Source organism: Falco peregrinus, chromosome Z (genome assembly GCF_023634155.1).
Source record: "Falco peregrinus isolate bFalPer1 chromosome Z, bFalPer1.pri, whole genome shotgun sequence".
NCBI lineage: Eukaryota > Metazoa > Chordata > Aves > Falconiformes > Falconidae > Falco > Falco peregrinus.
Window position 1 is genome coordinate 59,435,227 of NC_073739.1, and position 22,905 is coordinate 59,458,131.

A 22,905-nucleotide genomic window follows, 5' to 3' on the forward strand; every position below is an offset into this window, starting at 1 on the left:
GATTTTCCTGCATTTGGGGAGATGGCAGGAGTTGGCACATAAAAGGGTGAGGGTTGACCTTCACCCCAAGAAAAGTGCCCGGGGTATTTCCCCTGGTTTCTTCTGGTGGCAGGATGACTGGGGCATGTAGTGGGTTGACCTTGGCTGGATGACAGGTGCCCACCAAGGTGCTTTATCACTCTCCTCTTCAGCAGAACAAGGAGGGGAGAAAATAAGATGGCAAAAAAAATTGTTCGTCAAGATAAAGGCAGCTGAATAGAGCAATAGCAAAGGTCATACATGCAGAAGCAAAGGAAAACAAAAGACGTTATTCTCTTCTTCCCATCAGCAGTGGGTGTTTAGCCACTTCCCAGGAAGCAGGGCTTCAGTACGTGTAGCGGTTTCTCCAGAAGACAAATGCTGTAAATAATGAATGACCCCACCTCCTCATCCTTTCTCTTAGCTTTTATGTCTGAGCATATGTCATGTGGTACGGAGTATTCCACAGGTCACTTTGGGTCAGCTGCCCTGGCTATGTCCTCTCCCAAAATCTTGCCCACCCACAGCCTGCTGGCGAGGTTGGAGAGACAGCCTTGATGCTGGGTGAGCGCTGCTCAGCAGCGGCCAGAACCCTGGTGTGTTATCACCACCTTTCTAGCCACCAATACAAAGCACAGCACTAGAAGGGTGGCTGTGGGGCTCTGCCAGACCCAGTACAGGGGAAAAGCCTTTGGTGTGGTCTGGTATCAGGAGCTGCTCTGGCTTTTTACAGATCCTGTGGTGTGCTGGGTGATAGCGTTTAAGCCTTCCTTTTCTGGATTCAGCATTGGTTCAGCTTGGTGGCTAGATGACATGGTGGTAGGTATTGTGTAAATGATCTGAGGGAACGAAATATAACGTATTAGTCCTTTCGTGGAGGTACTGATTTTTATGCAGAAATATGAACTTAACCTTCTGTGTTGAAAACAGAGAACAAATTATAAAATTGACATATCTGATCAATTGATTTTGAAAGGTACCATCTTCATTTGCAGATGGAGCCTTTTTTTTTTAATTAGTTTTAACCCACTCCCTTGGAAGTGTGTAGAAGCTGTAAAACAGCAGGAAGCCAAGTCACTAAAAGCATCCAGAGGAATTTAATTTTATTTTCATAAACTAATCTACCCACTCACATCTATCTGTGTAAACTAATTACTTTTTTAATTAGGTAGCCTTTTTGATTACTTATGGAGAGCTGTGGTGAAATTTGCCACTAATTATGCTGGGGCAGGAGGAGGCCTCTGGATTGTTAGGAAGGATGAGAAAATTTTATTTCCTTTTGTCGAAATGGGGAGCAAGTAGTAATTGATACATAAATAATGTGCTTATTTTACCAATTTCAACCTATTCGGCTTCTGTTAACCTTACTAATTGAGGCTTTTTCCATGGGTCATTTGGTTTCCTTCTATCTAATGTCACATCTACAGGAACTTCAGAACAGTAAGGAAACAAATTGTTGTAGAGTCAAAGTTTTCCTTCTTCCTGTTAAAGGTAATATTTATGCTGAGTGGCTCTAGATTTGGGACTTTGGTGAGTCCCAGTGGTTTTTGCCCCAAAATACTGAATCTTAGGACATGCTAGCAAGTAATCTGCAAAGTTCAAGTGCTGTTTTTTTCCCATTGTGGTTGTATATGTATTTATACAACTGGGGGAAGGTGGCAGTTTCACATCTCTTGTGCCATCTCTTCTCAAGCCCTAAGCCCATCATTTGGATTTATGGTGAGGCCTCTGTTACATTGTAATCTGGTCCTTTTGTTCTGGAGGACTGTGTTCAGCTTCTTTGAACCCACTGTGTGGTAGTGTGCAGTGCAAGGTCTGAAAGGTCTGGTATGTATCACTGAAATTCTCTCCTTTAGGAGGGCTCTGGGAGTTCACCTCTTCACTGTACTCAGAATAGTTCAGCTGTGTCACAATCTTGCCTTTTACGTGAATGGGTGAGCTTAAAGGGATGAGTGCTGCCAAGGGAAGGATTGCTCCATCCACCTTTAGATGCTTTCCCCTAAGTATGAGGCAGGATCAGTTGTCCCTGTGTCATGTGTCACAGCTGCCTGGGCAAGAGAAGACCTCTAGGAATGCATCTCTGACAGCTTCCCTGGACAGTCTGTTCCAGAGCTTCAGTTGTCTTAATTGTTTTCTGAGGAGGGAGGAACCCTTCCAACTTTTTTTTTTCTTACTGCCAACTGAAGCTCATTGTGTCTTACTCTTTCTGCCAAGCAAAAGTTTCTTCCTTTCTTCCATAACCTTGTATATCCTTGAAGACTATTACTATTACCACCCTCAATATTCTCTGGGCTAAAATGTCTGGATTTGTTCCATCTTTCTTAAAAGACTGTTTTTTCACTCTTTTTGGTAGTTTTCACTATATTCTTCTGAATCTTTCCTGTTTGTTCATTTTTTTAATTATGGCTTCTAGCAGCGATAATGCTTCCAGATGAAGCCTCACCAATATGAAGGAGAGTGTAAGGTGTAAGGGCTGTTGCTATGTTTTTTAAGCTAGGCTCATGTTCTGCAGAATTCACTAAAAACCCTACATCTTTCAGAAATGCTGCCTAGCTTTTACCTTTTCTTGCATTTGTACAGCAGATTTCTGCTGTCATGTAAAATTTGCTTTTTTCCTTATTTATGTTCTTAGTGAAATGCATTTTTCTAAAACTTTCTCCAATTTGTCAGAAACCCTTTGATTTCTAGTCTTGTCCTTCAAGATATTGAACAGCCTTGTATCACCCACATACTAAATATATACACTTCCTTTTTCACTTTTTTTGTCATACAGGTCAGTTGAATAGAACTACACCTTTTGGGGTGGTCAGACCATTCAATTTTAGTAGTAAATTCTGGTAACTACCCAGTCTAAAAGGCTGTGGAGCCACCTATCCTACTAATGTGGTAATTCTGAGGACCCCTATTAGGAACAAGTGGCAGGTACTGCCCAGTAGTTAAGCATTTTCCTTGATCTGAACCCCTCCGCTTCCTTGAGTTAGACCATGGACTTGAATGTTTGGGTTTTTTTGACTGTCTTCACACACACTACCACCCCCCAAGAGAATGTTTTGAATGTGGTGGCTGCATATTTGGTGGGACAGGTCTCAGCCTGGGCTTTTAAAGTCAGTTCAGTCAGTCAGAGGAGTGTAGGAGACTCCATCTTAGAGCTCAAAGGTTTCACTAGAGGTGTGGGAGGTGGGCTGCCAAAACAGTATGTTATTCTAAGGAAATAGAGCAACTCTGTGTGTTTTGGAGGTTTTGGGGTTTTGGTTTGGGGGGTTTGGTGTTTTTGGTTTTTTTGTTTAGTCCGTGGCGCCCCCCCCCCCCCCCCTTCCTTTAACTGGCAGATCTGGATTCAAGCCTCTGCTTTAGGTTATGCGGAAGGGATTTGAAAACAGGTCTTCCAGATGGCAGAAAAAGCCTTTCTTTTCCTGTGCCTGATCTTCACATTTCTTGCTGGCTAGAAAACCTCTTGCTTAGTTTTCTGCCTTTTGTGAATGCCATTCTGAAGCCCCAAACTTTTCACTTGCCTGAAAGTCAAAATATGACAGAGCATGTCGCAGGTGTTTGTAGCATGGAGTATATTTTCTTCTGCAGATCCATGAGCACTAAACATTTATGAAATGCTGGCCCTTGGATTCATTGGCACTGTGCTCAATGGTTCTGCACTCTACAGTCAGTCCCCTTTTCCTACCTCAAGGTGTTTAGTAGGGCTTCCAAAAGGGATCTGCTGCACCTTTATCCTTTTTGTGGATTTAACCCAAAATACCTTTGTGGTTAGTTCTTCCCTCATCTAAAAGGGTGTTGGAGACTGAAAATGTACCTTGTCCTTTTTTGTAACTAATCATGTACCTACAGGATAGGCTTATTTTGTTTGGTATCAAGTCTCGGACCTGGTACATACTCTGTCCCTCCTGAAACTGTGTTTCAGTGGATGTCTCCTTTTAACCTATGCTGTGTGATCTTGAAAGTCAACTAATTCAACTCATAAGCAAAATTCTGACTACAAAAAAAAAAAAAAAAGTAGTTGTCTCTTCCCTTTGATGCCAGTAAGCTATGGCCAGTAATGACCTGTCCATAGCGATGCTCCTTGTACAAGTGCTTTTGGACCAGACGGCTTTCCCCTCATACTTGTTAATTCATTCCAAAGTTATTTTTTTAGCATAAAACTTCAGTTGTCTTATTTCTGTTGTTGGTTGGTCTCTAGTATAATGTGGCTGATTAACTGATTTCCGTTTCAAGGAAGTGGTACCTCTTGGCTAATAGACAAAAGGGTAAAAGGATGCAATGCCAGCTGTTCCCTCTGTTTGTGTTCTGGAGGAAATAACTGATATGTAGACATTGGACTCTTAAGCAGAAGTTTGGGGTTGCAAACCTGAGAGAGAGAGGGAGAGATATGCAGCTTAGTTACTGCAATTACCAGGAGAACAGGGGTGAGGAATGGATTTGTAGCTTAATGGTGTGCTTCCTATAGTTTGTGCTGAAGCATGGATGTTTCCTGGATGCCTCTTAAGTATTCAACTACAACCTGTGGTCTTCAGAAGAAAATTAAGTTCTTTTCCTGGATCTTGCTCCCAGAACATAAACCACCATAAAACCACCCAAAAGATGGTGCTAATAAATTGCTAGGTTTGCTTTTCTTGCAGGCTATTTTGAGGAACATTGAGCCATGTTGTATTAGAGGCCTGTGAGAAATACTGTTTTAGAATCATGGTAACTTTCATGAATGTAAGAAACTGACCTTCAAAGAATCTTTGGGAAATTATTGCTGGGTAAGAAAATATTTTGTATTAATTAAAACATTTTTAGTACTGTAACAAGAGCAACTGGCCTGTAAATTAGCCAGCTATAAGAAATCACTGCAGTGTTGTGGAAGTTTTCCTAGGTGAAGGAAGGAATTGAATTAGAGGACAGCTTCTGACACTACTTTCAGTTTGGATTATGCAGTATAACTGAGGACTGAAGAAATACTGGTTTCCAGGTGAAGGTACCAAGTTTGTTCTGTAGTTGTATTTCAGATGCAGTACATCATCTGAATCAAAGGGCAAGAATCTTAACTGTACAAGGATAAACTTAAAAGCAGGTGGTACCTAGCAAACACATCATCAGAGCAATGGGCACAGAACTTGTAACAACTTCCAAATTGTTATTGTCTACCCTTTTCTTCTTAAATCACCTCTTTTGTTTCTTCAGTCAGGGCATAAATGGATTCCTGTTCTGCTATGACTTCTCAGTAAAACAAATGCTTTGTTTACGTGGCAAAAAATTGAGGAACTTACTAAACATATTCTGCCAGAAAGAGAGGTACAATTTAAAGGATAGTACTTCTGTCCAGGGTGTAAAAAATGCATTCATGGTAAGAATGCAGCATGAAAACTGAGTGATAACATGCATCATCACATAAAAAGTTAAATACAGCTTGTCTCTCTTAGGTAGACTTTGAAAGGCATCAGTAAAGCTAGTGACAAGGTTCAAAGAGTACAGAGGTCAAAAGTGTTGCCCACAGATTTTTCTTTTCTTTTGGGTCGTCTCTTGTATCTGCTAATGCAGACTATGTATCTCCAAAAAAAGTAGGTAACTTTAAAATTAGCAATAACATGGTATTACTTCATGTGCCACTGCCTTTTAAGTTTGGGATGTGAGAGGGTATCAAAATACTAGTGCTTATGCTTAATTTTCTGGATTTTACATTGCTATGGCACTTGGATTCAGTCTAAATGATAAATGTTTTGTCAGCAAAAAGAATCTCCTTTACGAATAATGTGCATCTGGCCAATGAGAGCGCTGCTAGAGTGCCATAAAAAAAACAAACCAACCAAAAGACAACACACGAAACTCCCGAAAAAACAAAACAAACCCTCCCCCCATAATGTATCACTGGATTAACTGTTCAACTAGCATGCATAATGCATTATCTGCATGGCTCTGCCAATCCATCCCTCAGGGGCTAGCCCTATGTTATTGTTGCCTTGTCACAACTTTTGGTATAGTTTTTACAAGTATCATGCTGCTGTGCTTTCAGATGTTAGACCCTTCTGGAGGCATCTGGAGATGTACTTTCAGGTATGAACATACCTTGCTTGATTTTCACCAGTGAGGCTGACTATTTGTTATACAACAGAACATGCTCAGTCTTTTGGAGAACTTAGTGGAAAGAGTATCATCTTGGCTCATGATGCAATTGGAGGGAGCTAGAAAACAGTAGCAGACAAATGTAAGAAACCACTCTACCCTAGAAACTACTGCACAAAAAACCTCTTCCATGGAGTCTGGTTGATATGGTAGCTGCTCAGTCCCATGTGCCTTTAAATGACAACTTAAACCATATCATAATGCTGCCTTCCTTCAGCCACTACAGATCATGCCTCTAGCTTTCACGCTGACCTGCATTTCTTGTGGTACTCGGCAACTGCACATCATTTTTCTGTGGGTTCATTTTCCAGAATTGTGTATTCTTTCTTCTGAAGAAGAGTAATTTTTATTTTAAATTCTGCTTTACCCAGCAGACTCACCTCCCCACATCTCCTTTTCAGCTCAGCGTTTATTCACCATACTCCACTCAATGGCCACAAAGCACAGAGTTACTGTTACACTGAGTGCCACTGGTCAGCTAAGACATGTGATCCACTTTGTCTGCTCCAGCTACCTTTCCTGGTGAAGGTCCATAGATGCAGCTGGCTGAAATGAGTATTCCAAGACAGGTTTCTCCTCAATAGCAGTTCGTTTGTGCTGCGAACTGGGCAGTTTCTGTTTAGCAGTTATGTGCCTAGGGTATCATGCTGGTAAGAAGGTACGCAAACCATATGCAAAACTCAGGGAACCATAGTACTGTCACAGGTTTCACCTCTTAGCATTGTCTAGTACTCCTCTGGGGTCATTTAAAAACTAGGTCACTCTGTAGTCAATCAGAAATCTGGTGGTGTTGATCATCTGTCAAAGCAGTGCTTACGAGTGATGGAGAAGTATACCTGCTACTCTGTGTGCTTAAGGTACACAAATACAGGTACTGAAACTGCAGTTTACTCAGGCAAATTAACAAAGAAAATTATTAAGAGTATTAAATATAGCACCACACAAAAAGTACCTGTGCTTTGTGTTGCCTTTAAGGAACATGCCAGAGCACTTTCAAACTAGAAAAACTACTGTAAAAAGCTTCCTTGTTCATCAGCAGAGCTTACTGTTTGCTGTGTAGAGAAGGTATTCTGGAAGAACCACAGCTTTTGTACGTAACATTTTAATGGCCTTCCAGGCAGATTAAGCATCATTCCCTTTATCCATTAGTTCTCTTTCATATTCTGGGGTTTGAGCTTTGTTCAAAAAAACCCTCACACAGCCCAAGGTGCTTTCAGGAGAAGCATTCAATCCAGAACTCTTGCTGGCAGATCCAACTGACAACACACCAGCCAGCTGCTAAATTCTGTTTCTTGAAAAAGTAACAGAACTTTGGTCATGTAATTGTGTGAATTGGGCTCTACAAATCAACTGCAGGCGAACTGAGAAAGATTTGGAATCAACTCTTAATTCTGTCTTGGGCTCAGAGATAAACAGGGAGTACATACTTGATAAAATCACAGATAAACTGCACATAGAAAAAAAGATGGGTGACTTTGAAGGGTCATTTAGTCCATCTTCTCTTTCACAACAGATTGTTATGCTATAATGGCTTGAAATTATTTCATATATAAAGTGCTTCTAAAGCCCATGGCAGGGGGGTTGGAACTAGATGAATCTTTAAGGTCTTTAGGGTTTCTTAGAGTGAATTGTTCAGACTAAGTTCTGTATATTAGATATTACATTATTACACTTCCATTAAATTTGGCTTATTTTTCCTTTTTGTAATCCAGGTAAACCGGAAATGTTTCTATTTTACCTGAATATGGAACACACAGATGTTTCACAAGATTCTTTATTTGATGCATCTAGGAGTTAAGAGAAAGGCTGGTTTACATAAAGGAAACCTTAGCAAGTCAACGATAGTAACACAGCCATAGTCAAATGAAAGTGTGGAATGGACCCCGTGCTAATGAGTATAAAGAAAGTACTGAAAAACTTCTAGGCTTCCAGCTTCACCGACTCCAGTAAGGAACGTGCTTCTTTGTACTCTTCAGCTTCTTCCAATTCCTTTTCATTTTCCTAGAATAAAAACCAAAATTTTTGAGTACTTTGAAAATAATTGACATGGGATTAAAATTAAAAAGGTAACTGAAAAATAACTGGTAACAACAGATGAGGGGAATGCTAAGGTACTCAACAAAATTTTTGCCTCAGTCTTCACTGACAATCTCTCTTCTCACACCTCTCAAGTAGATGGACCTCAAGACAGGGACTGGGGGAGCAAAGTCCCTCTCACTGTAAGAGACTGAGTTTGTGACCACCTGAGGAACCTATACATACGTAACTCTATGGGACCCGACAAGATGCATCCCAGAGTCCTGAGGGAATTGGCTGATATAGTTGACAAGCCACTCTCCATGATATTTGAAAAGTCACGGCAGTCAGGAGGTCTCCAGTAACTGGAAGAAGGGAAGCATTGCACCCATTTCTACAGAAGGTAGAGAGGAGGACGCTAGGAACTACCAACCTGTCAGCCTTACCTCTGTGCCTGGGAAGATCATGGAACAGATCCTCCCAGAAGCTCTGCTGAGGCACATGGAGGACAGGGAGGTGATTCTCAAGACAGCCAGCATGGCTTCACCGATGGCAAGTCTTGCCTGACGAACCTAGTGGCCTTCTGTGATGGAGTGACTGTATCAGTGGACAAGGGAAGAGCTATGGGTGTCATTTATCTGCACTTCTGTAAGACCTCTGACAGGGTCCCCCACAACATCCTTCTCTCTAAATTGGAGACAGACTGATTTGATGGATGGACTGTTCAGTGGATAATGAATTGGCCAGATGGTCACATCCAGGAAGTAGCGGTGAATGGCTCAATGTCTGGATGGAGATCAGTGACAACTGGTGTCCCTCAGGGGGTCCATACTGTGACCAGTACTTTTTTGTATCTTCATCAGTGACAGAATACAGTGGGAATGAGTGCACCCTCAGCAGGTTTGCAGATGACATCAAGCTGAGTGGTGAGGCTGACACACAAGAGGGATGAGACGCCATCCAGAGGGACCTGGACAAGCTTGAGAAGTGGGCCCATGTGAACCTCAGGAGGCTCAACAAGGCCCGGTACAAGGTCTTGCCCCCAGGTTGGTTGTATCCCCCAGTATCAATACAGGCTGGGGGATGAAGGGATTAAGAACAGCCCTGAGGAGAAGGACCTGGGGGTGTTGGTGGATGAAAAGCTGGACGTGAGCCAGCAATGTGTGCTCACAGCCCAGAAAGTCAAGTGTATCTTGAGCTGCATCAGAAGAAGCGTGGCCAGCAGGTTGAGGGAGGTGATTCTGCCCCTCTACTCTGCTCTGGTGAGACCCCACCTGGAGCACTGCATCCAGCTCTGGAGCCTGTGGTACAAGCAAGACGTGGACCTGTTGGAGGGGTCCAGAGGAGGGCCACAAAAATGATGGGAGGGGTGGAACACCTCTGCTGTGAGGAAAGGCTGAGAGAGCTGGGGTTGTTCAGTCTGGAGAAGAGGCAGCCCCAGAGAGACCTTACTGCAGTACTCAAAAGGGGCCTATAAGGAAGATGGGGACAGACTTTTTAGTAGACCCTGCTGTAACAGGACAAGGGGTAATGGTTTTAAACTAAAAGAGGGTAGATTCAGACTAGATGCAAGGAAGAAATATTTTTACAATGGGGGTGGTGGGGCACTGGAAGAGGTTGCCCAGAGAGGTGGCAGATGCCCCATCCCTGGAAACATTCAAGGTCAGGTTGGATGGGGCTCTGAGCAACGTGAATTTGAAGATGTCCCTGCTCATTGCAGGGAGGTTGGACTAGATGAAATTTAAAGGTCCCTTCCAACCCCAACTATTGTATGAAACAAGAGATATATAATTACTGAAAACACTGCTTCTACATGACTCAAAGCACAGATAATCCTTTTGTCCTACTTTAGGTCCAAGATGATGGCTGTCATGTGTGAGTAGATTTCATCTATGCATACCTTTATTTTATTGTTAAATATTTAAAACCAAGGACAGCATAACTGGAACCAATAACAACAGATGTCAGAACAAGAGCACTGTTAGGAAAAAGCTTAAGCAGATTGACAATTGAAAAATACCATACTACTATACAGTTCATTTTAATAAAAGCATTGCAGATTAGCTCAGCACAGAAAGAAACTCTTGAAGACTTCCAAATTCTTAACAATAGTAACTCCCCCCCTTCCTTGTTTTAAGTTTGTACAGCACACTGCATGGATCAATAGCACCATTTCTGCATGCCAATGAAATCTAGATCAGGCAACTGTTAAGTAATGAGCTGAATGACAAAAGGACCCTAAATCCTGCCCAGTACTGCGCATTTATTTTGAAAAACTGTGAAGGCATAGTACCTGAGGGTAAGACACCTTGACTTCTCTTTTGAGAAGGGATTTGTGTTTTAGCCATCAAATGTGTCTGGGGGTTGATTTAGGGTATGTATTTTTAGCCACACAATACCATTTACATGTGTAGCTGAATTCTTGATGAGAAGGCAGCTTTTAAAATAAGCATGATGATCTCCAAACTTGGTATTGTTTCAATAAATCTACTTGTGTAAGATCCTACTTATTACTGCAGGTAATGTATAAAATATGGTAAAAAATGTGGCACTAGTACTCGTCTCACTAATACAACATAAAGCAGTAATCAGCAAGGACTCAGCTGTCTTTTTTTCTTGTCCATAGCATAATAAAAATAATAAGCAAAGTATTTTTACTATTTCAGTTCACTACAAGTGCATTATATACATCTAGACTACCTAGAAAACTATCTAAAGCAGATGAACTAATTTTTCTGATCATGTAACTAGCACAGGAATTCAGAGTCCATTCTAGCAGTTCAGCATTTAAGTGTATGTTGAGTGTACACTCCCTTAAAGACAGCTTCTTTAGAATACAGACATATTCTAATACACACAATTTTCATACACTGAAGACCAAGTCTGCAAAAACAATTATCTAAAATGAAATATTGGTATGTTACAGAATATGAGTCTTGGGACCTCTAAAAAGTAGTTCTTCAGTGCAGTTCTCATCTGCTGCAACTGCACTGCAGACAAGCATGTTTATCCAAGTTCATCAAGGAACAGCAGCAGCATTTCTTGATCAGTGGGTTCTGGTGCTATACTTACTAGTAGCTGAGTAAGGTCTGCATGTGCAACTTCTAATCTGCGCTGGCAGTCTGGAATCATCATTCGTGACTCTTGTAAGATTTCAATCTGTGAAAATCAGAAGCCAATGAAATAAGAATATATTCCAGGTAGGAACTTTAGTTTTTAACATAAGTCTTTGCTCTGCCGAATCAGTAGTCCAGTCATCATCTAGGAACTTCAGAACAGTTGTATCCATTTCTGAATAGGCTTTTTTATTAGAAGACACTCACTTAGCATAATTGCTTAAAACTCTGTTAATTTACAGGACACTTCCATTTACTTTGTGCTTGATTAAATATAAAGTATTAAGTGCGAAAGAGTATTTAGAATAATTTTTCCCTTAGGAAAAAACTACTGCCTGGTAAGCTTTCCATACAGCATTTGTTAAAAAGGCTATTTAAAACAAACTTTCTCCTGCTGTCACAAAGCAGCTTCATCCAAAATGGGATCAGCTGGTTATATAAATATCTCCTGCATCTTTTGGGTAATAAAGAAAAACAGCGTTCAGATAATACCACATAGAGATAATTACTGCATGAAAAAAGTTATTGAGTTATTGATCACATTGTGTGCACACTGCAGGAGGCTCTGACTGAAAGACAAAGGTAAAGAAAAATGAAAAGCAAAGACCAGCAGGCTCATATTTTTGATGCTTATCATGCATAAAAAGTTATTACTTATCTTTGTGCTTCATTTTAGGAGAAAGATTATTCTCACCATGCACTTTGAACAAAATTACTAAACTGGCACCCCACTGAATCTGAACATCCTGCCTCCTCCTAAAGAAAACAACTCTAGATTTAAACAAGGGAACGTGTGTTTCATGGAACATTTCTGGATCCAAAATCCAGCCACTGAGAAGAAAAGGTGTGCAGAATTGTTCCATAATGTTAAATCTATTTAGAAATGAAAATGTTAGGTATTTAAATATGAAATCTCTTCTGGATTCACGATAACCTAGCACAGAAGGTGTTCCCTTTAAATGGCTTACTTCATTCTGTCATTCCTATGTTATATTCTCCATTCAGTATTAATGCTGTTGTACTGAAAGGTCATTGTAGAAGCGAAGAAAAGCTATAGCTAAGAATGTACTTATGCATACAGGAAGGCCTTTTGTAGTAGTTACCACCATGTTTTTAAGTGTCATGTATTTAAGTTCTTAGTTCAAGTAATTTTTGAGATAAAGAGTTTAAAAACTTCATTTCTAATTTTCTTTCAGAGAACCTAGCACATAACCTGTCTAATGAAGCAAAGATGGCTGAAAAAGGTTTTTTAAAAAATTATGCATCTCCAAGGTCTAGTCGCTGGTGTTACCACTTTTCTTTCAAGCATTCAGTATTGGACCGTATTAAAAATAAGACTAGGAACTCTGCATACTACACTTTGAGCAGTGAATAAATAAAGGTTTGTAACTTCCATAGAATGAAGTGTGCCATAAACTGCATGAGATGATGCCTTCTGCTTTATGTAGCAGAAATTTGTTCTATAAAGAATACCTACAGAGTGAGAATATCCAATGACGACTTCCTTGGGCCAGCACTGCAAAATAGTTCTGTATTGTAAAGCTGGCAGATGATAGGAAAAGTAGTAACTTAATTGATATATGCCATTCAATAAGCAATCTGGGAAGGCATATTAATCTAGAATCTGTAAGATGTAGTCCTGGCTGCTCTAAGAAAAGAATAAAACTACTCTGTGCCAAACAGAATTTGACTGTGATCCAAGATGTACCTGACTTTTATTTACATTTGCCCATAGTTACATAATATAAAACAAAAAACAGAAGGATGATAAATCCTGGAATTAACTATATTCAGTAGGCACAAACAGTTGGAAGTCTGGAACAGGAATTCTGTGGAACCAATATTGTTAGTTGATTACCAAACTACCTGTGCAAACTTTGATAACTTACGCATTTTTTTCAAGTAATGCTGGTAATCCCAAATAGACAATTTACTGTTATAAACGTATATAATAAAGTCAAAAGCTGACATAATTAGGTAACCTTTAGGACTGGAATTTTTAAAGTGTTTGCTCTCCAAATTCTATCCAAATTCCACCAGTTTCACATGGAACACTAAGGGGTTTAAATTATAAGCAGGTCGCAGACGAAGTTATTACATGAAACTGATCTAACTTTGCAAAGAACCATAAATATCTGCAAAGTTTCTGTGACTTACAATGCCAAATAGAAGTAATAAAAAACTGGGAGTAACTGAGTACATCTAAATACAGCGTTAAAGAGAAAAGCAATAAAGCACAAAAACATGTACAGGGAGAAGCAAATTGAATTTGTTGTCAGTAAGTGCACATAGGACCAAAAGAACTACTGTGGCTACAGTGAAGGCAACATCTCCTTTAAGTGTGCTGAAAAAGCCAGTTAAACAAATCTCTTGAACCACCACATTTCTAGTCAGTTGTCTTTCAGGATTTAAGATATTTGTACTAAGGAAGCAGATGTCTGCCATTTTTCAAAAGAAAGCAGTTTCCTCAGATGTGATGGGAGCTCTGTAACTGTTGGGATGTATACAGCCTATTTACCAAATGCAATGTGGATTTTTTGTAAATTGGATCAGATGTCAAAGAATTGGTATGCATAATGCACTATCAGTAGCCTTCAATCTGTTTTCCAGAAATTCCAGATTGCAGTGACAGGTAAAAGCAGAACAGATGTAAACACACATCCACCTACCAGTTCCTTAAATGGAAGGGCACCATAGCTAAAATCAGACAATTCACACATTCAAAATAAGCACAAAGGCCAAACATGACTCTATGAGGAAAACAGCTGAGAAGGTAATGCCCAAGCCATTTTCTACTTTTTTGATCACCTAAGCACTTACACCGAAACAAATTTTTGGTAATTTAACAATATAAATAAATACAACTGCATATGAGTGTTGATACCAAGTATTCTGCAATAGGAAGCAATTTTGCTCTGCCTGATGCATGTTACATAACAGGGACAACAGTTTAATCGGCTTCAAAAGTTTTATCAGCTGGCCCAGTCAGCACGGGGTTTATGAAAGGCAGGTCCTGCTTGACAAACCTTATCTTCAACAACAAGATGACCCACCCAGTGGATGAGGGAAAGGCTGTGGATGTTGTCTACCTGGACATTAGTAAAGCCTTTGACACCAGCTCCCACAGCATTCTCCTGGGGAAACTGGCTGCTCATGGCCTGGACTGGCACGCTCTTTGCTGCATAAAAAGCTGGCTGGATGGCCGGGCCCAAAGATTGGTGGTGTTACATCCAGCTGGCAGCTGGTCACCAGTGGTGTTCCCCAGGGCTCAGTACTGGGGCCAGCTCTGTTTAGTATCTTTATCGGCGCTCTGGACGAGGGGATCGAGTGCACCCTCAGTAAGTTTGCAGATGACACCAAGCTGGGCAGCAGCGCTGATCTGCAGGAGGGCAGGAGGCTCTGCAGAGGGGTCTGGACATGCCGGACCGATGGGCCGAGGCCAGCTGGATGAGGTTCAAGAAGGCTCCGTGCCGGGTCCTGCACCTGGGTCACACCAGCCCCACACAGCGCTACAGGCTGGGGCAGAGCGGCTGGAAAGGGCCTGGTGGGAAAGGGCCTGGGGGTGCTGCTCGGCAGCCGGCTGGGCATGAGCCAGCAGTGTGCCCAGGTGGCCAAGGAGGCCAGCAGCACCCTGGCTTGTGTCAGAAGCAGTGTGGCCAGCAGGGCAAGGGAAGGGACTGTCCCCCTGCACTCGGCACTGGTGAGGCCGCACCTCGAACCCTGTGTTCAGGTTTGGGCCCCTCACTGCAGGAGGGACGTAGAGGGGCTGCAGCGTGTCCAGGGAAGGGCCACGGGGCTGGGGAAGGGTCTGGAGCACAAGGCTTGTGAGGAGCAGCTGAGGGAACTGGGGTTTAGCCTGGAGGAGGCTCAGGGGGGACCTTATTGCTCTCTCCAGCTGCCCGAAAGGAGGCATACGCAGGTGGGGGTGGGTCTCTTCTCCCAGGGAATAAACAACACAACAAGACGAAAAGGCCTCAAGTTGCACCAGGGGAGGTTTAGATTGGAAATTAGGAAACATTTCTTTACTGGAAGGGTGGTCAAGCACTAGAAGTGGCTGCCCAGGGGGGTGGTGTAATCACCATCCCTGGAGGTGTTTAAAAAATGCATAGATGTGGTAGTTTGGGACATGGTTTAGTGACGGACTTGTCAGTCCTGGGTTAATGGTTGGACTTGATGATCTTAGAGGTCTTTTCCAACCTAAATGATTCTATGATTATATGAAAAAGGTGGAAGCAGTTTATGTTCTTTTTTTTTTCCCCAGCTGACCCACACCTAACCAGGAGATTTAGAGATATGCAAATTATTTGAAAACAAAATTCCATATTCATTTTATAAAGACAATCTAATAAAGTACTGGGTCCCAGGGCACAGTGACAATATTGTTTTCTATGACAGAAGTGGTGTTCAAAACACAGGAGATAGGCTAAAATACATGATAAATGTCAATGAGTGATATGTACCAATTAAATACATGCACATGAATACATATGCATGCTTTTAAATACTGCCTTATAATCACTTGCCCTTTTGACTGCTGCACAGATAATCATAACAGTATGGATCTACTTGAAGATGGTATGGAGGAAAAGAAAAAACATGCAAATACATCAGTCTGCTAGGAAAAGTGCTACAGGTTTGCATTCCTTTTCATCAGAAAGTTTGTAAAACACTTGTAATTCATTGATGAATTACAACCATTATCTGATGGAAAAGACAGAGACCCAGAAGATAAAAGGCTATCTCCAAGTATTGTGAACACCAATGGTACCAAAATTAATAATCCTACTAAGAAAGAGACTGTAGCACAAAAGTAGTCATGCTACACTTACACTTAATACCACACAGTATTACTTCTCACCTCTCTGGTAACCAGGGAATATAAAGGCATAATGTGCTGGGCCAGGTGGCACAAGGACATAGGCAGTAGGACAGCACAGGTGATGCAGGAGAAAGCTGGGCATAGAGAAGGCAGGAACTGAGAGGATAAATGGCATTAAGGTGAATATACAGGGGGAAAAAAAATCCAAACATACACAAAAACTGTAGCAAACCAAGTGTTATAGTTCTACTTCCTTTGAAGCAGCTTGCTCTGTTTTCACATAGGAAGCCCAAAAGAAGCTTGAGCTATCCACCAATACAGGATAGAAAAGCACGCTGCAGTCTGTTGTAGGTGGGTTGTCAAACATGGATCAAAACACTTCCAAAATACCAGAAAGAAAAGCCTGCTGTAAAGAACTGGAAAGCACTGTATTCTATAGTGCTTGAGCATTTGAAGAACTGAAATGGCCATGTATCAGCCATAAATCACCGATCATTTGTAGCAAGAAAGCTAGAGGAGAAAATGTTCTAGATCTAATGCCTCAGTATTTCAAATGAGCTTTCTTTGCAGCTCTCAAGTGAGGGCTAATCTGTAGAGGGATGAAGGTGGGTTAATTAACATTGATAACATACAGCTGTGGGCTGGCTTCAGGGCTGAGGAGGTTGGCTGACATAGATAAGGGGCACTGTGGCTGTTTCTGTTAAGTGGTTGGGCAGCCAGTGAAGAGGGAGCAGCCAAGGAAGAGAGAAGGCATGCTCTGGGTGAGGAGAAGGCAGCAGAGGGACTGGCATGAGGGGTGTTGGTATGAGATGGTAAAACCTTGTTGCAGCTTGATAGTTTGGATAGTGCTGCAACACTAATCCTGTTTCCTCTAAAGCAGATCATTTTAGGAGATAAAAGGGAGAAAGGTTCCTTTGGTCTTTTTGGAAAACAGTTTGTCATTGGCTGTTTTCCACTAATATACAACTTACAGGTTTTCGTCATTGTCAGTGGCAGGGGGTGGAAGGAGAACACCACGTGACTTGAAGTTAAAAAATGGAGATGCTTTCAGAGGACAGAAGCAAAATTCAACATTCTCCTCTGAAAAAGTTCTTCATTAAATACACTGTATCATAGATTACAGATATTGCTCATTTAAAATTAACTAAGAGGACAGTAATGGAATTATCCATTATAGAAAATTGTCATTTAATCAGCAGGCACACATTTCCTTCTGGCAACTCAAAGTTCTACCTAAACAGATCCATGTTGATGCAAGTATAAAACTCACCCTGTGAACAGGTGAGAGGTGGTAACCATCCGAATGAGGAGGTTTCTTTGGGAGTGGCATAAAGAAAACACTAACAAAAGATGTGCTTTCCCAACAAGAATGGCTCAACCTTGTTAGAATAGCCAAATTTTCTCTCTCTTCCCCTCCACTTTTTGTGGGGGAGGTTAAACTTAGGTGAGAGGCTGATAGGGTTGGGGTTTTCTTCTGTTGTTGGGTTCTTTTGATTATTAAGACAATATGCAGATTGTGACTCCCATGCTTAATGTAGTGCATGCTTTGCTAAAAGATACCAGACTGGTTAGGAGATGTTTTAGAATAAGCTTGAAGGTTCAGAACAAATCTTCCATCTGTTTTGTGGAAGTGAAATACCTGGGGAAATATTTGTACTAAAATTGCAAGCAGAACAGACACGAGAGGTTCCCTAGATAAAGAGAAGGCAGAAAAGTGAAATTAAGATTTTTTTCCTCCCTCTAGAACACAGGGAAAGTGAGCCCAGCTGAAGAAGGGATGAATCATGTCCCATTGTGGTGGCAGGTCTTTACTACCATAAGAATGTTGCCCGTACTTACACCTACCTAGATAAAAAGGGTAACAGCTTTTAGAACAGAAAAATTAACATCACAGTAATGATTTTTTGTCATTTGGTCTCTTTCAGAAAGCATACTAGGCAATAAAACCAAAGTTTGAAAACGTTTTTCATACCAGTTGTATGTTAGGAATATTATTCTGTACTTAATACAGGGAATTCCAATTTGCTAGCTTTTAAGGAAGCAAACTGTGCTTGTTAAGGATACTGTCCCAATACATAAAGGGGAAGCATTAGACTCTTTATCAGCAGTTCTACTGCCTCTTTACCTAAGCAACTAGAGCTAGAGTTCATATTATTACGCAAAGATCATCTGTTCCTAGGAAAAAAAAATTATGCAAATAATCAGACTGAAGTGAAACTGTATGTTTCACTTCAATCTTACCGTATTTGAGTGGTGAGAAGAATGAAACTTTGTTTGAACTAGTCAAGTGGGCATCAGAAACAGCTAAAAATTTAAAAAGCCAGCTGAACTAACCTGACTATTTCTTTGAGGCTAAATAGACATAAAAAATGAAAAAGTTAACAAAAATTACAATGTTCCTTTCAGCAAGAACTCTTTCAGTAACAAGATTACCAGCAAGTTCTTATGTTCCACAATAACTGTCCAAACCAATATATATCGTTTCCAAATACATTTCTTTCGATCTGTTTCAGGAGATACTCTCCATTTCACTCAAGGAAGGAAGAAAAATACTGCTGTTTTCACTAATGCTTGTAAAAAACTGTATTAGCAAGATGTACTTTATGTACTCTTTGGCATGCAGATATTCTATGTTAAGTCCATTGGATTTTTAATTCATCTGGAAATGACATTACTCAAGAAGTAATTTGGTAGTGTAGGATAACCTTTTAAAAAATGAAAATTTATCATTTATCAGTAAAAGTGCTGACAGTTAACAAAAACGTCAGAATATATCTACAATCCCACTGACAGAAAACAAGGAGTAGGTTTTTCCTACGCTCACAGATCTCAAGATAAAAGCATTAGCTGGGAAAGGGTGTTTATGTATGAGAAACATCAACAACTACAGAAATACAGAAAACTACTGGTTCTTACCATTAGTCTCCGCTCATTAGTGATTACAGTGTAAAAAGTTTCCATTACAGATCAAATATTATGAAGTTTTCTGTAAAGTCTCCATATATTGGGAATCATTACACAACTGTGTAGAATCTAAGGCTTCATTACAAAAAAAATCCACAAAGCAGTACAACTGCACTACTTGCTGCTATCAGTCAGGGTCCTTCATGACCCCTACAGAAACTACATGCAGAATTTACACATGGTGGAATACACTGTGTCTTTTAATATTTTTTCCTAGCTTCTACAAAGCTGGTAAGTTTTGTATGTGATAGTTCAGTTTTTAATAAGATTGTTTTCAATTTAGTATTTTTATTGAAGTACTTAATAACACTTTTTCCTGCAAGCCTTACAGGTTAAGAAAGTGTGATTGAGGTATTTTTTTTCTTTCATAGCCTTTTTTTTTCGACTACTGGTCTTCACTTACGTTTTTTTCTGCCAACTGAATTGTTTTAAACTTTTATTTGTATTTCTTTGCCACGGCATAACAAAAGCAGGGCAGGACAGACACATGAACTGAAATCTGAACTTACTAAAAAAGATTTTACCAAAGGGATACTAGTATACTCAAAGAGTTGAATTGTTTCATCTTCCTATTAACTATCAAGCATTCTCACTTCACTGCAACATTTGCATGTACCAGCAAGCACTTAGTTTACCTAACAGCATCCAGACCATGTATTTTCAGATTCTTGGTATTTCTGACGAAGAGAGTTCATGATGGCCTCATACACACTGTCAGTGAGTGACAGCCATCCTGACACCAAGTGCTAAGTAATCCATATACACTCTCAAATTTAACAGTTCTGGAGTAGAGGAAGTTTCTATAAATGCTTATTATGACTTTTATAAATGATAATATTTTAGTTGAGTATTCATATAGCAGGAGCCTGGAAAAAGGTACAGGAGATTCTTGTATTTTAGGATGACTATGATTACATAAAAGCAAAAAAGGATTTTATAAAACAAATTTTATGATCGTTCACCTGTTTCTTAATTCCATAATCATCACAGGCTTCAGCTTTCATTTTTTCAATCTTTTCTTCTTGCTGTTTTGCTTCTTTTTCGTACATAATTTTTTCCTTTGCCAATCTGCAATTAAACCAAATGTTTGTGTTAATCTGGTTCCATTACAGTAAAAAGTTACATTGATAACTCCCCCTCCCAAGCTGCACCCCTATGAGATAATACAGTTTTATTTTAAAAAAAGCCTCTTTACCACTGCAAAAACTGCATCTACGAAAAGCCGGATTTAGCTATAACATATAATAATTCTTAGGAGAATAATTTAAATGTAAAATATTTTTAAAGGCTTTGCATGGTCTTATCCATATAGAATATCCTAAAAAGCTGTATGTTGGTGCATCATTTCAAATACATAACAGAAACAGATAAGCTGCCTTGTAGATCTGGATGACGGCTAATAAAGACAGTAGTACCAAGAAGAAAGCTACCTATCTCAAAAAAGTCCTCACATCACAGGTACCCAAAGCAAACAATATTAAATGTCTGCAAAGACAACACTGTTTATCATTGGCTTTTAGATCAGCATTTGTCAGACTTTCTCAATGTCATCGAAGTTTTCATAGTTTTACAAGTGACCTATATTGGCTCTTACAGTCACATGGTCTTTCCTCTTTCCTATTCACTGCTGAATAACACCACTACACCTGCAGGAATGATAAGACATCCTTCTTAACTTTTTTCAGTCACTGCTAACACATCTAAAAGAAACAGCAATTCCAGGTTCACAAACTGTGATCTCAGAACATCTTCTTCCTGATCAAAACACTTCATGCCATTAAATGCATTATTTCCCTTAACAGTTTTTATATAAAATAATGAAAAATAAAATTCCCAAATTACACAGTAGCCTTATAATCTTGTGCTCCTTTGATTTTTTTCTCCTTTACCTTGATGACAGTCTGGGGGTTATAGACAGAAATAACAGTTACAGCCACGTACTATATGGCCTATCTTTCAAAGGGAAAACAATCCATCTTTTAATCGTAACAATGGACCCATACGTAGAAGCAGAATGCTTTTTGCTAATAAGCTGTGCTGGTTTTGGCAGGAATAGAGTTAAATTTCTTCACAGTAGCTAGGATGGGGCTATGTTTTGGATTTCTGCTGAAAACAGTATGGCTAACAAAGGGATGTTTTTGTTATTGCTGAGCAGGGCTTACACAGAGTCAAGGCTTTTCTTTTCTGCTTCTCCCACCATGCCGCCAGTGAGCGGGCTAGGGGTGCACAGGAAGCTGGGAGGGGGCACAGCTGGGACAGCTGACCCCAACCAGCCAAAGGGATGTGCCGTAACATAGAATGTCACACTCAGCATATAAAGCTGCAGGAAGAAGAAGGGGGCTGACATTTGCAGTGATGGCGCTTGTCTTCCCAAGTAACCATTACACATGACGGGAGCCCTGCTGTCCTGGGGATGGCTGAATACCTCCCTGCCGGTGGGAGGTGGTGAGTGGATTTCTGTGTGGGCGGCTTTTGCTTTACCTATTAAACTGCCTTTATCTCAACCCAGGAGTTTTCTCACTTCTACTCTTCCGATTCTCTCCCCCACCCACCGCAGGGGGGAGTAAGAAAGCGGCTGGGGGGGCTTATTGCCAGCTGGAGTTAAACCACAACACAAGCACAGTATCAAGAGTAACGCACATAATTTTGAAGGTCAAAAAGGAATAATTAAGGTAGTCTGGTCTGATGCCCTCCAGTAATTTTTACATTGCAGTCCCATCACCAAGAACTCTATTTGTTGTTACTGCAATTCTGCTGTTGCATCTCCCACATTGTTACTTATGTTCATTAGGTATACACTGGATTAAGTAATGCCAAACCTGAACCAAACATTCTTCAGGATCCAGAGAATAAGGAAGTAATTTCTGATCAGCTAATTCAGGACCAAAACAAATATTGAGATGCTACTGCAGAGAGTATGCCAAAGAAAATCCTTCCCCAAACAAGAATAAGCAACAGATTAACCTATATAAAATGATTAAGGAGAATTTAACAGCCAAAAGACCACAATCGGATCAAAGAAGCAAAGAATATATTATACAAACTTAAAGTGAATAAATAAAGGTCTAGCAGAGAGCTTCACGGTCATGTTAGTGCATCAGAGCAAATTAACTCCTGATTTGTCACAGTTAAGCGCCCTACTACAAGTGCTAGGATGGACAGGAAGGCAATGGGGTGACAAGGACCTTTTGTGAACTGAAGCTGCCACAAAAGCAGCACTGTAGTAGCATCTTGAGAAAAATTTCCAAGAGAATATGCTGATATTGCAACAGCAGGAACTCCATCTGCTTTTGTTTAGAGTTTATATCACCCATTTTTTTGCTAAAATAGCCCTAAGCTGTGGCTCCACAACAGTTAAGCTGGGCTGTGGCAGCCCAGTTTCAACCTGGGAGACTCACATTATCAGAGGGGCCTTCAACTTTGTCAGGAAGCTTTAACAGCATGCGGAGCATATACTGTAGGTATTGACTACACCAGCTTCTACAAGTCAGCCAAGTACTACCTTTGAGAAGCAGAACTGGGGAAAGACAGCAGCCTAATTACTAATAATAAAGACACTAAATCAGTGGCTGTAATTCCAACTACTGGAACTAGCTCCAGTATTAACATCAGCAAATATTGATTTAATAGAGGATGAGTTAATTGCTTGATCAAGGTTACTTGATTTATTTCTAGGCAGTATTATTTGCTTTGCTATTTTTAGGTTCAAAAAAAGTAAATTTTAATCAACATCTGTCACAGATGATATTATTTTTTTTCTTAAATTGAAAACAGCTAATTTCCTTCAGGAGAAGGGGGAGAGAGATTAAATGCAGTTTTTATGTTGATTCCCTTACTGAAGTGTGTATGGACTAAAGG

At 40.4% G+C, this 22,905-nt stretch overlaps 1 protein-coding gene across 2 annotated transcripts in view; it reads right to left on the reverse strand.

The window, feature by feature from the left end:
- Positions 1-7,890: 7,890 nt before the first annotated feature.
- TBCA (tubulin folding cofactor A) overlaps positions 7,891-22,905 on the reverse strand; it is a 31,579-nt gene continuing 16,564 nt past the window's right edge. For both annotated transcript variants that reach the window (XM_055791262.1, XM_055791263.1), the window contains 3 exons: positions 20,010-20,115; positions 11,221-11,307; positions 7,891-8,133 (listed from right to left, as the gene is read on the reverse strand). In XM_055791262.1, the coding sequence (XP_055647237.1) occupies positions 8,053-8,133; positions 11,221-11,307; positions 20,010-20,115 (274 nt within the window). In that variant the 3' untranslated portion in view covers positions 7,891-8,052. The remainder of the gene's footprint in view (positions 8,134-11,220; positions 11,308-20,009; positions 20,116-22,905) is intronic.